The following is a 14,940-nucleotide window of genomic DNA, read 5'->3' as shown; positions in this document are numbered from 1 at the left end:
TTGCATATGGCACACTATTAAGAGCTGTTATTGTAGTTTATAGGGAGATCTTGATCAGCTAGGGAGTGGACTAAGGAGTGGCAATAGGATTTAATACAAATAAGTGTTGGGTGATACATTTTGGAAAGTCAAACCAGAGTAGGACTTATACGATTTAAGATGGCGCTGGCAATGGCCAGTGACTACTTATCAGCAGAAAAATACAAAACAAAGAAAACTACTAAACACTTTATTCATAACATTTTATTGATAATGATCACTGCTAACAAGTGAGGCTAGGTGAGTTGAGGTGGAGGTGGGAGAATGCAGAGGCGAAGGCGAGGCATAGTGGAGGCGGAAATGGGGAAGTCTCAATGTCCAAGTGCCAGGCTGAATTGGAAAGGTCAAGTACAGGCCAAATTATGGTGGAAGGTTCAAGCCCCAGAATGGTCCGAGAGTGAGGAACAACCTGATGTTTGGATGATTTAAGCACGGGGTCAGATTGAAAAAGTCAGGGTGTCAGGACCAGAGGCGATGGGCAGGCCAGTTCTGCTTACTGTTCTGTGACGTTTACTTGGCTCTGCAATGGCCTGTGGCCTGTTCCAGCTGCAGTGATGCCTGGCTTTGCATCTTTCTGAATGCTATTCGCCTTCTTTTATTGTTTGCATGATTTTCTTCCTGTGCTTTGGGTGTTTGATGGTCTTTTTTTTAATGGGTTCTTTTGGGGTTTCCTTGTTTTGTGGCTGCCTGTAAGAAGACAAATCTTAAGGTTGTATAATGTAAACATACTTAGATTATAAAAGTTCTTTGAACTTTCAATTTTGAATGGTAGGGCACAAGAGAGTGCAATGGAAAAGAGGGAACTGGGAGTACAAGTGCATAGTTCATTGAAGCAGCATCACAGTTAGATCAGATGATAAAAAAAAGGCATTAAGTGTGCTGGCCTTAATTAATCAGGGCATTAAGGTGCAGGAGTTAGAGTGCAGTTATACTGTGTACAATATTGGTCATCCTGTTTGATGCACCATCAATAACTCTCTGAGACGTGAGGCAAGATATCGGCTTTATTGGCTGGAAGAAAGAACAAGCAGTAGTTGACCACCATACTACATCCTGGAGACTGAGGGCAGGGCTCAGGCCTCAATCGCCTTTATACTGGGGTCTGTGGGAGGAGCCACGGTCAGTGGGAGGAGCCACAGGAACAGTCAGCGGGGGGGCATGTCCAGACAGGTATATGTAGTTCACCACATGGTTATATTTAAAAAAACATGGTTAAGCTGCAAACAGTGAAAAGAAGGATGCTGCCAGAACTAGAGGATGTGTGTTATTATTGGCCAGGCTAAGTCTTTCTCTCCATGGAACAAAGGAAAATGAGGGGTGACCTTATAGAAGTGTTTAAAATTATGAGAAGCATAGATAAGATGGATGATAACAGTCTATTCTCCAGAGTAAGGGAGTCCAAAACTGGGGGACATATTTTTAGGGTGAGAGGAGAAAGTTTTAAAAGGAACCTGAGTAACAACTGTTTCATACAGAGGGTGGTGAGTACATGGAATGAGCTGCCAAAGGAAATGGTTGAGGCAGGTACAATTGTATCATTTGAAAAGCACTTAGTTAGAGACATGGAGTGGAGGATCTTGGGGGGTATGAATAGAATGCAGGAAATTGGGACTAGCTAGATAGGCAATGTGGTCAGCATGGAGATGATGGCTCGAATGGCCTGTATTCATGCTGTAATACTCTTTGATTCTGTGACTCTATTCAAAACAAAATATTTCCTCCATATTATAGAATAGATTACAGGCAACAGTATAAGAACAGCTGACTGTTCCCATTTGTGTTGTGATTTCCAATTTCTAATCTCTAACCATCAGGAATTCTTTATATGTCCCCCAAGCATTAAAATTATACAAAAAATGTCCACCCCAGTAATTTTTGAAATATGCAAAACAATTTCTCTACATTGTGCCCTTCTTCATGATTTGTTAAATTAAATTTTGCGATTATGTTAGGTTTCTGTCTACTCCTTTGTGCATGAAAAACCATTTCTATTTCAATTTCAGGAAAGAAGGGCAAAATGAAAAGGAAGAATGATGAAACGAGTCCTTGATACATTTTTAATATTATATCAGGGAAGTGCTCTAGTACAAAGCCAATCTTCCAATTCAGTACTACTGAAAATACATTTGTTCTCCACCACCTGGACTACCCAAGACTGAAGAGCAGTGTTCAAGACTCTTGATAAATGACTGCATGCTGTGTTGATGCCTGAATTACATTTCTACCTCTTGGGATTTGTTTGTCCCATTTATTGAAAGAACCTGTTTTCCCCCTGGTTGGGGATCCCTGCCAAATCTTTAGCATTCATACTACCTGTTTGTGACACCAGAATATATTTTTATCTGAAGAAGAAATTCTAAAAATTATCACAAATACTCTGGATATCTCAAGGTGGTCATTTTTTCATATCTTCAGAAACTTTGCTGTACATATTTTAATTTTTGTAGTAAATGGGATGAATTTTTCAACCTTGCCTCCTTGTCAGTTTCTTATGAAGTGATTCAGTCCGCAATCTTTGCAACCAGTGTTTGAAGATCAGTAAGGAGTCACCAATCCTTCAGCATAACTGATATATTCCAGTGCAAAACCTAATTATGTTGACTGTAGACAAGGTTTTCTACTTTAAGTATTGCAGAACTTACTTCTCATGTAATAAAATTGGAAATTCAGCAGATCAACATGGAATACACACATCTCATTATTTTAATTAGAAAATATTTCATAAGTACTGTGCAGAAAATTGGCTAAGTCATCTTAGGTAGAGTTATACTGTACTCAACATGGAATCAGGGCCCTTCAGCTCACTACACTGAGTGGTCACTTTATTAGGTAGAGGATGTACCTAACAAAGGTATGTCCTGTACCTAATACAGTGGCCACTGAGTGTACATTCATGGTCTGCTGCTGCTGTAGCCCATTTACTTATGGATGTGCATTCAGAGATACTCTTCTGCTCACCACTGTTGAAACATATGGTTATTTGAGTTACTGTCTCCTTCATATCCAATCTGGCCATTCTCCTCTGACCTCTCTCATTAACAAGGAGATTCTGCTCACAGGACTGATGCTCACCAGGTGTTGTATTTTCCTTTGTATTATTAACTGTAAACTCTAGAGAGTGAAATGCATGAAAATCCCAGGAGATTAGCAGTTTCTGAGATACTCAAACAACCCTATCTGGCACCAACAATCATTCCACAGTCAAAGTCACTTGGATCACATTTCTTCTCCATTCTGGTGTTTGGTCTGAACAACTGGACCTCTTGACCATGTCTACATGCTTTTATGCATCCAGTTGCTGCCTCATGATTAGCTGTTTAGATGAGCAGGTGTACCTAATGAAGTGGCACAGATAGAATGTATCTATGCCAACTATCAAGTGCCATCTGTATACATCTTGTAAACCACTTTGATGTCAATTGAACTGCAAGTCATTCAGTTTTGGCACTGGATCAAAGAAGCAGGAAAAAATAGAAGTCAAAGACTAAGTTTGATCTGCTTTATATTCTTCCCCATTGTAGCTCAGCAGTGACTTATCACAGGCTTATAAAGCCTGAGGTCTGCAGGAGAAAGAAAATGCCAAGAAAGGTAAAGATTGACAAATTTTAGAGCAGGATATTTATAAAAGAGATCCAATTAGCACTGGTTATAGCAACTCTCACAAAAAATAATGCAAAAAAAAAGCAAGACATGTTTTGACTGATATAGAGGGCCCACTGCACAAGATTGGAAAAAGCTGCATAAAATTGTAATCTCAGCTAGCTTCATCACAGGCACTAGCTTCCCCAGCACTGAGCACACCTCAAAAGGCAATGCCTCAAAAAGGTAGCATCCATCATTATGGACCCCCATCACCCAGGACATGCTCTCTTCTCATACCTACCATCAAAGAGGAAGTATAGGAGCCTGAGGACACACAGTCAATGCTTCAGGAATAGCTGCTTCCCCTCTGCCATCAGATTTCTGAATGGACAATGAACCCGCATTCACCACCTCACTTTTTCTCCTCTTTTTGTATGACTTCTAATTTTATATATATACACACACACACACACTTAATGTAACTTACATTTTTTATTATGCATTGCAATGTACTGCTCCTGCAAAAATGACAGATTTCACAACTTAGGCCAGTGATATTAAACCTTATTCTGACTCTGAGTGAAGGAGAACTCAGAGCCCGGTACTGAGGAAAGGATCACAAATCAAGTGACAATTGTGCCAGAAGAAATGAGACAGAACTCATCTCAAAACAAACTGACAGTATTCAAGTCTCTTCAGCTTTGTCTTTCTGTCAGTTTCCTATGGAGTCAATCAGCCTACCAAGTGTTGCTTCAATATCATACAGGAGTTACCAGTCCTAAACATCACTGGATAATTAATAGCCATGTATGATTGTTCTAAACTTTGGTTTGTTTTAACAATTCACGCAGCCACCTTTTCTCTTTGAGATTAGGAGTTAATTGGAACAAATAAAAAAAATTTAAAACAAAAAGAATCTAGCCCAGGCAGTTCCAATGGTCATCCAACAGTTTATATATTCACATACTGGAATAACAGCAATAATTTGACCTCTTGCATGGTATCCCAACCAAAAAAGCAATCTTCACATTCAGCGAGCTATAGTGAGCCTAGAATAGATTTGCAAAGTTCTGATTTATTAGAGGATAAATGCAAAAGTGTTTTATTGATCTAAAGAGGAGCACTATTTAAATCTGTTTAAACACCTTTTACAACATTTAAAACGTATTTGGACAGGCACACATACAGTGGGAAGTGCATAGAGGATATGAGCCTAATGCACGCAAATAGGATTAGCATAGTCAGGATATGATGAGGTCAGCTGAAAAAGTCTGTTTCTGTGCTAAACGTTTCTATGATTCTGAGATTCTAACCAAAGATAAATACAGTATAAAGTGAAGTTATGAATCACCTATTCCTAACCTCCAAGGGTAGCAAAGTTGCCTAGTCACATGTGCTTAATGTACATTGGAATGCACACAATCTATTGATCTTAAATTCTGTGTTTATTCTGGACAGGTTACAGAGGTCAAAAAGGTGAAAGAGGCGAACCTGGCATCGAACTTCCTGGTGAGATAGGTCCACGGGGCCCCCCAGGTACAGAATAGCACTTTAAACCTTTGTTGTCTATTCCTCTCTACTCCTGCAATTGCTGACATTTAGGGAGGACAAATATTTGAATGGCGTTTCTCAACAATGGTTCCATACATACATCCATGCAGTCACATATTCTCCATGTATTCACTGTTTGGTTTAAATGCACAAACTGGTGTCACCTCTTCCCCACTCCCAGAGAAATAATAAATGCTTTTTTAGGGTCAGTCCCAGTCTAATGCAAATCATAATTTCAACGAACAATCCAAAAGTACTGCAGATTCTGGAAATCTGAAATAAAGGAGAAATGGTGTAAACACTCAGCAGATCAGGCAGCATCTATGGAAAGAAAGACCAGAGTTTATGTTTCAGGGCAATGAAATGGCATTTTTTTAATTTTCTACAGCAGCCTGCCAAATGTACTTGAAATATCACAAACAAGAGAAAATCTACAGATGCTGGAAATCCAAGCAACACAGACAAGATGCTGGATGAACTCAGCAGGCTAGGCAGCATCTATGGAAAGGAGTAAATTGATGAAGGGTCTCAGCCTGAAACATTGACTATGTACTCTTTTCCATAGATGCTGCCTAGCCTGCTGAGTTCATCCAGCATTTTGTGCGTGGTACTTAAAATATGCTTTAGAACATGTCGGTCTGTCTGGGTACCATATCTGATGCGGACGTTGGCGACCATGGTTTTCCATACAGATCAATCCCTTGTTCTTTGTATGACATCCATTTCCTCGATGTGTAGCCACCTGGCTTGGCTTTTGATGTATATAAGCAGAGGTCTTCCTCTAGGTTTGCTCCCCTCGATCTTTCCAGAGAGTATGAGTTTTTCTAGTTCATCTTTCCACATGATGTGTCCTAGGAATCTGAGTTGTCTTTCTCTTATTGTTGGTATGAGTGATCTAACTGCTTGGGCTCTTCTGAGAACTTCTTCATTTGATGTGTGTGTAGTCTATGATATTTTATCAGTCATTTGCAAAATAAAAATAAAGATGAGAAAATTAAAGAAACCAAAAAGATCAGAGCTTTAGAACATAGAACACAGAAAACCTATAGCACAATACAGGCCTTTCAGCCCACAATGCTGTGCCGAATATGTACTTACTTTAGAAATTACTAGGGTTACCCATAGCCCTCTATTTTTCTAAGCTCCATGTGCCTATCCAAGAGTCTCTTAAAAGGCCCTATTGTATCCGCCTCCACCACCATCACTGGCAGCCCATTCTGTGCACTTACCACTCTCTGCGTAAAAAACTTACTCCTGACATCTCCTCTGTACCTACTTCCAAACACCTTAAAGCTGTGCCCTCTCATGTTAGCTGTTTCAGCCCTGGGAAAAAGCCTCTGACTGAGGTTAGAAGGCATCATCTCCTGCTTCCCTTATGACTGGTACAGTTTTCTGCGGGCTATTGACTATCTGAGGAAGCTCCTCCCCGTCTGGGTTATATGTGTGGACTGCTCAGACAAAAGGTTCACTGGAACCTATCCAATATTGAAAGAGTAAATGTGGAAAAAATATTTCCAATAGTGGAAGAGTCTAGGGCCAGAGGACATAGCTTAAGAATACAGGAAAGTCCCTTTAGAACAAAGATGAGGAATTTCTTTAGTTAGACACTAGTGAAACTGTGGAATTCAGGTGGCTGTGGAGGCCAAATCACTGACTATATTTAAAGTGAAATTTGATAGATTGCTGATTAGTAAGGCCATCAAAGGTTACAAGGAGAAGGCAGGAGAATGGGCTTGAGAGAAAAAAAATAAATTAACATGATTGAATGGCAGAGCAGACTTGATGGGCTGATTGGCCTAATTCTGCTGCTTTGTCTTATGGTCTTATTTGGCCAAGGAGAACAAGTTGTAGCTCTGGTTGGATGCTCGTGAGCAAGGTCTCAAGGACCTAGAGGAGACAGCCCCAGCAGACACCTTAGTGAGGTTCTCAAAAGATCTGGCAGTTTGAGCACAGGACCACATCACACCATGGAACACAGAGAACATGGAGAAAGTGTCCAGAGATTTGCTGAAGAAGGTCAACTCATTGCACTCAGACCATCTGAAAGTGAACATCTGAGCCTTTCACACTAGCATATTCCATGGGGTAATGACCAGCCCTATGTAGAGACAGATGAGCGGATGCATCAGAACTCTGCTTCCAACAGTGGAGAAGCTGCAAAAGCAGGAGTGCAGCTATGTGTTGGGGGGGGGGGGCACCAGAGACAGCCAATAGAAGGCAGGCACACTGCCATGAAGTTACCACAATGGAGTGGAGAAGGAGATGGTGTACCAAACTCTGCCTCTTAGAATTTTATATTTCCCTACCATTGGCATAAGGTTCACTTATTGGTATAAGGTTTGGAGCAGTGTATCTCTGCTACCCTTCTTAAATAAAAGAACATTAGTTATTTTCCATTCTTCTAAAATCTCATCAGTAGCAAACAAAAATGCAAAAATCTCTTGAGGGCCACAGTTAACATCTCACTTGCCTCCTATAGCAATCAAGGATAGATTGTGACTGGGTGTGGGGATTTATGGAGCCTTAATTATCTAGCACCTCCTCTTATCAAAACTGACCTGCTATAGATTATCCATGTTCTCCTTCCTAAACTCACTAAGTTCCCTGTCCTCCTGAGTGAAGAGAAGTACTCATATAGCACGTCGCTCATATTGCCCGTCTCCACTAGATTACCCCTTTAGTCTGAAAGGAACTCACGTTTACCATGGTTATCCTCTTGCTCGGGATTTACTAATAGAATGTGTTTGGATTCTCCTTAATTTTATTTGCTAAGGATATTTCATTGCTCCATTTTGCCTTCCTGATTTATTCCCTAAATTCTTCTACACACTCAGTATTCCTCAAGAGACTTCCCAATTGCCCATGGCTTCTTTCTCCTAATCATTTTTGTATATAAGTGGGAGATCTTACATAAAGCCATTCAGTCCATTATGTCCGTGCCTGTTGAGGTAAAACATACACAGTTTAAAGTCATCTTTCAGCACATGGTCACTTCTCCAAAGTTATTATCCTAGTACTTCTAAAGCAGCTCAGACAACAGCCACCTAATATCCCCACTTAACTGTGCACGAGGGGTGCCAGGTGTTATGGCAATCTTGTTAATTTTATTGCAAAACCTAACCCCATATAGGCTGTCGTACTTCCTAGGTGATCAGCAAACTGATCCACAACTCTGTCTGTTGAAGTCTCGACTCAAGTTACTGAGTTGCTTTGTCAAGCACCTTCTCTAACTTCTGGTAATGTCTCTCCCTTCCCATTTTACATTTTCTCCATTCCCATTCTGGCTCTATTCTTAACTATTCTCCTCACCTATCTATCACCTCTCTCTGATGTCCTTTCTCCCATGGTCAACTCTCTACATGAGCCCTTTACCTTTTCCACCTATCACCTTGTAGCTTCTCACTTCATCTCCCCTCCACCCACCTACCTTCCCCCTCACCTGGTTTTACCTGTCACCTGCCAATTTGGACTCCATTCCCTACCCCCACCTTCTTATCTTCTCCTGGCTTCTTCCCCCTTTCCTTCCAACTCTGATGAAGATTCTCAACCCAAAGTGTCGAACTGTTTATTCATTTCCATAGATGATACCTGACCTGTTGAGTTCCTCCAGCGTTTTGTGTGTGTTGCTCAAGTTACTATTTCAGTTTGAATAGCCTGATGTGCAGACACCTGAGAATTATGTGAGCATTGTGTATTTCAGGTCTGCCGGGATTAGGAATCCCAGGTCCTCCAGGCCCACCAGGTCCACAAGGCATCAAAGGCCCTCCGGGAAGTGATGGAAGATGTGATGCCACAGACTGCTTCTTTCCTGCAAGTTTTACACAACCATCTGCATGATAGAAGTCTGGCATTAAACCAGAAATTATTTCAAGTGTGGCAGTTTTTGAACTGTTGGTTAACACACTTTAAAATTTAGTAGAGGAATCCAGTTCCAATTTTTGCAATTTGCAAAAACTGCATGGGTAGTCACCTGTATGTAAATTGTGCAACTGGATCCACATTCAGTTATGGAGTCATGCACTCACAGCTTGATAAGCGAAGTTGAATTTATAACTCAGTTGAAAAGGTGTGCTGAGTATGAAACACACCAGCTGCTGTAGGTCTTCTACATTTACAAATCTGCCGATAGAATTGTTCTCCAATTCTATTTCATAAATAGTCTTTGAACACACTGTATACATATTTCCCACATAATGTGGTGATTTGATTCAAAAGGAGAGTTTTAGCTCCTTTCAAGTAAGGATTTCAGTAAGGAATAAATGTTATGAAATATGTGATGATTGCGATAAACATCCATCCCTATCCCATCTTGTGTGCTTCCTTGGATTCTTTGTGTAGGAGACCTTAGGTTCATTGTTCCAGTCCCCGTAGTTTAAAATATTGATTCATCTCACAACACATCTCTTTCCCCACGTTCTGAAAAAAAGGCTAATTTATTACCAATTTGTTAATTCCTATGAATTTGCTCGCATCATCTGAAAGATCAGTTTCCATTATTGTTAAAACATATGAATAACTTCCATTTAAAGGCTCCAATTGGCAGTTTAAACTGATGAAACCATTTTATGAAAACATCAGACATGTGATGTTTACATTTACTGCATTACGGGCTAAATGTCCTGTGTGATTTTATTTCACTAATCTGCTTGAATAACAATTTGTAATTTTTATGTGATTTAGTCAAATAATTTACTGATGTTGTTATGAATACACATTACAGAGTGATGTGATTTTACTGCTAATTGGATACTTTGCATGGCTATTGAGTAGCTCCACCTCACAACCTTTATTTGGAATGATTGGCTTTAATGAAGAGCCTCAAAAGAATAATAGTGAAACTGTGTGGCAATGTAGGTAGTTGTGATTCTTCCTTTATATTTTAATAGCATATACTTCAAATGGCAAAAAGCAAGAAGTCCTTATTTTAACATTATTGATAACGAACTCATTAAACATGTAATGTACTGGCACAGTTAGGGCCAGGAAGCAAAGGCCACCTTTAGAATGAACTGTGTGGAACAAATACTATTCCAAATGGTGCTATGTGTATATTTTGAATTTTTAATTTAATCATGGCAAAATTTAATTGTGAGCAACTTGTACTGCCAGCTTTTAAATACATATGTTGATTTAATTCAATTGTGATTAAAATTGGCAGATCTTATTTTTTATACATTGTTAAAGTGCTATTTTATTTTCATATACATGGGAAGTGTTATTTTCTGTCAGAGTGCTGGACTGGTTGGTGTTATGCATGCACGATGTACACTACTGCAACTATTGCTTCAAATTTATTTATGCTGGATATTTTGACACTTTGAACCTTCTGTTTGTTTTATATCAACAGTATAATTGATGAAATGTATATGTTGTAATTTAGAAAAAAATCTTATATGTTAGTTAAGAAATTACCTTCATCTGTTGCTGTGCACAGGTGCCAGTATTTTAATTAATGATGGTATAGCAGTATACTTAATGTGTATTATTAGTAGAAGTACCTCATCAGAAGAGCATTCCAACCTGGCTTGGTTTCTAAGCATAATTTTACTTTTTCTTTTGCAAATAAACGTGATACACAACAGGTCAAACATATTGTATAAAATAAAATTCACCATGATTGTCAAGCTATCCTAATGTAGGGAGAGAATACACAAATTAAGTCAGAAACATAAATATGTTAAAAGTGGAGCCATCTATGCAATACAACTGTAGTTTGACATACATATGAAGGTTAGGGATTGGGAAAGCTCTATCAGAGAAATATTATAAGCAGGAGGGACTTAAGGGTCTACAGTTAGAAAAATAAATATTATTGATACATTACTCTAAAATAAAAGAGAAAGTAGTAGAATATGAATGTAGAAATTCTACAACATTTAGTTCCTATTTCATGTTTTTTTTTGGTTTTCTCCTGAAGTTTGATGGCTGAATTGGAACCTTGAATATGGTATTCAACATCCCTTTCTTCCTCCCATTCCTGGGTGGCGACCATGTGGATCCAATACAGTACTTCCTCAGTATTGTTTAGATAAACAGTGCTAATTTCCTGCCAGTTCATTGGGTGTTATCAAGAGCACCTTTCACAAGATTACTAGATAAAGTCAGAAATAATGTCATTTTAAATTGTCCTTTCATCAGACACTAATTGCTGAAAGACAGTGATTTTAGATTGAGGTTGTTAAATGCTCGTGTAAAAGTATATGAAAATACTATTAAGTAGTTGCTGTTAATTTTCTTTAATTATAATTTTTTGCTGCAATTATGAACATGACTATATCTCAGTCATTGGTCATAAAAGCAGAATAAATTGTGATGATATACATCGGCTGAGAAAAAAAGACAAATTTTTGGATTCATTTCATTTCAAAAATATTTAGAACTCAGTTTCAATGCATTGTAATTGCAATGAGAAAAAAGCATTTAACACTAATGATATGAAGCATTTTTGTATCAGTTGATGATATTTGAAATACTTCATAACAAGAATATTGGTCTGTTTGTTTGGATTATTTGTTTGTAATTGATTTTGTCAATATGACAACAGATGATTATATAAGTGAACACATTGATGGCAGATAGATATACTGTTTTAAACACAATGTCCTACCTCATTTGAGGAATGGTTTTTAATCTATGTATATTGAATTAATTATTGGTAGCATTAAATAGTTGATTCAACTGTCTTATTTTCTGATTTTGATTATTCTTCATTTTCACAGGAAATTCTCCAAATAACTCCTTGTTTTGTTTAATTCATTTATTGCTCAGCACCTTTTTTTGTTTACTTTCCTAAGTTCTCCACTCTTTGGTGAAGATGCTAGGAACTAGAACAACAGTTAGTTGAGGATTATCCAGTATCTGACCTGAGTTGTTTTTCATATCTGACCCTGATGCTGTTCAACAAGGGAGGAGCAATAAACCTGCCTCAGACCTCACCCAAAATCATTCTTGCTTGATTAAGGGTCATTGGAAAACAATAAGGTATTAAGAACCCAGATTGATTTTGACCAGTATATCCCTGGGGAAGTGAAGCCTGAGATGATATCAGAATGTGACATGGGATAAAACAGGAGATTGTGCAGGGTTCCCCAGTATATCAGACAGTGTAACAGTGGAGAACATAGTTGAACTAATGTGGATCTTCTCAGGTGGAATTGTATATCCAAAAACTATATTAATTAAGCCTCTGATGCAAACTGGTTACTGACTCATTTCTTCACCTTATTTAATTTTATTTAAATGTTATTGTAATTTGACAGACATTTTCAATGATTATATCTTACCTTCTAATTTTTAATATTTTATTTGTTTGAATTATTTTAAGTTCTGTACCACATTCTAATAAAGTATTAAATTGCTTTGTGCTCATTCCTCAGTCAATAATTTCTGTATTACCTGCTGTATTACCACTGAGAGAACAGGAGAGCATATAGTGTGAATAAAGGATTGTGGCAAAGTGCGATAATTTTTTGAAATCAAATGTTTAAACACTGAAATTGCTAATCTATTTAAGATGCTTCATACCCTTTTGTGCAGCATTAGCCTCCCTGTGTGTAATTGGAAAGGGAATAACAGATTTATCTTTGAATTGATCCTCACAATATTTTAATAATATACCCTGTTCTGATTGTATGCTGCTGGAGACTCTGTCAGGTGCAGATGAATTATGGCCAGCAAAAGGTTCTGTGTTCACATTTGTGCCAATCTGAAAAAAAAAGGATTTAAATTGATTTGTGATATATGATGTGAACTAATGTTGGCTTATATACAGAGGGAAAGAAAATTATATTCTTATTACTTTATGATGTATGCAATTCATGATTAAATTGTGTATTGTCCATTTAAATAAATTGTTTATTGCTTTAAAGTCTGTGTCCTGGTCTAATATATGACATCACATCTACTTTCAGTTGAAAAGCAGGCTAGTCAACCAAATATCCCTAATAGGTGTCTAGGCTATTTCCTACCACACTTCATGTTACGCTATCATATAACTTTATATTTTCCAAGGAGGTTATGAATTGTTACTGGCAGTTCTGCTTGTTAACTTACTAACACAGAGAGAGTAGAGAATAGCTGGAATGAGCTGCCAAAGGAAATGGTTAAGATGGGTGCAATTTGGCACCTGCCTGAGGATCTCTGCATTGATGTCTCAGAGCAGAGATGACAGACTCCGAACAACCACAGCCATCTTTGCCAATGACATGTGGATAGGTACGTGGAGAGGAGGAACTTGGAGAGTTATGGTCCAGTCTAGTTGGGAGAATGCTGTGATCAGCATGCACCAGTTGAGCCAAAAGGCCTCTTTCTGTGCTGTATTACTCTGTGACATTTCTTCCATCAAGTGGTCAAGAGTGTGGGAGAGGGGGGTTGATTGGAATAGCTAATTCTCCAGCTATCCTTGCCCCTTTGCCCAATTAGCCACTCCTGTTCATTCTGTCCCCAGTAGTTCACACATTTGGCTCTCCCATTCTGCAGTTCTTGAGAATTTACCATTTATCCAACAGTAAAACAAATGCTTGCTTGGCTAGTCAAAACAATCCCTTAGTTAATCTGCTCTACTGGTTTATAACTCATAAAATTAAGGAATCTAGAGAAAGGCATGCCAAACAGTTTCATTTATTTTTACCCACACTGTTACATCAGTTTGTAGACAGCAGAATGACCCCAAAAGACCCAAGGGACAGTTTGGGGTGCCATAAAATAATGCCTGGGTTAGTGGGAGCAGGTGCACTACACCCTACACAGGCAAATTTAAACCCTCAGTTTGGCTTTGCTGGGAGGTGTGGAGGTTGGATTTGACAGGAACCAAATTAGGCCATTCAGCCCACCAAATCCACTCTGTCATTTCATCATAGCTGATCCCAGGTCCCATTCAACACTATACACCTGTACTCTCACCGTATCCCTTGAGGCCCTGACCAATCAGCAATCTATCAACTTCTGCTCTAAATATACCCACAGACTTGGCCTCCACCACAGTCTGTGGCAGAGCATTCTACAGATTCACTACTCTTTGGCTAAAACGAATTCCTCCTTACTTCTGTTCTAAAAGGTCACCCCTCAATTTTGAGGCTGAGCCCTCTAGTTCAGGATACCCCCAACAGAGGAAACATCTACTCCACATACATCTGATCTAGTCCTTTAAAAATTCGGTAGGTTTCAATGAGATCCTCATGCATTCTTCTAATTTCCAGTGATTACAGTCCCAAAGCTGCCAGACACTCCTCATATGTTAACCCTTTCATTTCAGGAATCATCCTTGGGAACTTCCTCTGGACTCTCTCCAATGACAACACATCCTTTCTGAGATAAGGGCCCCAAAACCCAAGACACTACAAATGCACCTTGACTAGTGTCTTATAAAGCTTCATGTTTTTATATTCAGTTTTTTTTTCTATTCTCCTTGAAGTAAGTGCCAACATTGCATTTGCCTTCTTTACCATTGACTCAACCTGTGATTTAACCTTCTGGGGGTCTTGCACGAGGACTTCCGAATCCCTCTACCTCTGATGTTTGATTTTTTTCTCATTTGGATAACAGTCTGCATTATTTTAATATGCATTATCATACATTTCCCAACGTTAACAAGTGTATCATGGAGAAAGCCTCTGTATATTTGTAAATTTTTGTACGTTTGTTTTCATTTGTCTTTTCGTAAATACTTTTTTTCTTCACAACTTTTGGGCAGTTTTTGCTCTTTTTTTTAACCTGTCACTAAACAAATTCCTTGCACTAATGTGCTGTTGCAGCTGACCATCTGTGTTT

The 14,940-nt window shown here is 38.6% G+C and overlaps 1 protein-coding gene across 1 annotated transcript in view; it reads left to right on the top strand.

Moving 5' to 3' along the window:
* LOC140733322 (uncharacterized) overlaps window positions 1–13,027 on the top strand; it is a 340,527-nt gene extending 327,500 nt beyond the window's left edge. Inside the window, exons 55-56 of the mRNA XM_073056501.1 lie at window positions 5,080–5,157; window positions 8,873–13,027. Coding sequence (XP_072912602.1) covers window positions 5,080–5,157; window positions 8,873–9,009 — 215 coding nt within the window. The 3' untranslated portion in view covers window positions 9,010–13,027. The remainder of the gene's footprint in view (window positions 1–5,079; window positions 5,158–8,872) is intronic.
* Window positions 13,028–14,940: the final 1,913 nt, after the last annotated feature.

The sequence above is a fragment of the Hemitrygon akajei genome, chromosome 9 (assembly GCF_048418815.1).
Source record: "Hemitrygon akajei chromosome 9, sHemAka1.3, whole genome shotgun sequence".
NCBI lineage: Eukaryota > Metazoa > Chordata > Chondrichthyes > Myliobatiformes > Dasyatidae > Hemitrygon > Hemitrygon akajei.
The sequence above is the reverse complement of the archived record's forward strand: the minus strand, read 5'-3'. Positions and strand labels throughout refer to the sequence as shown.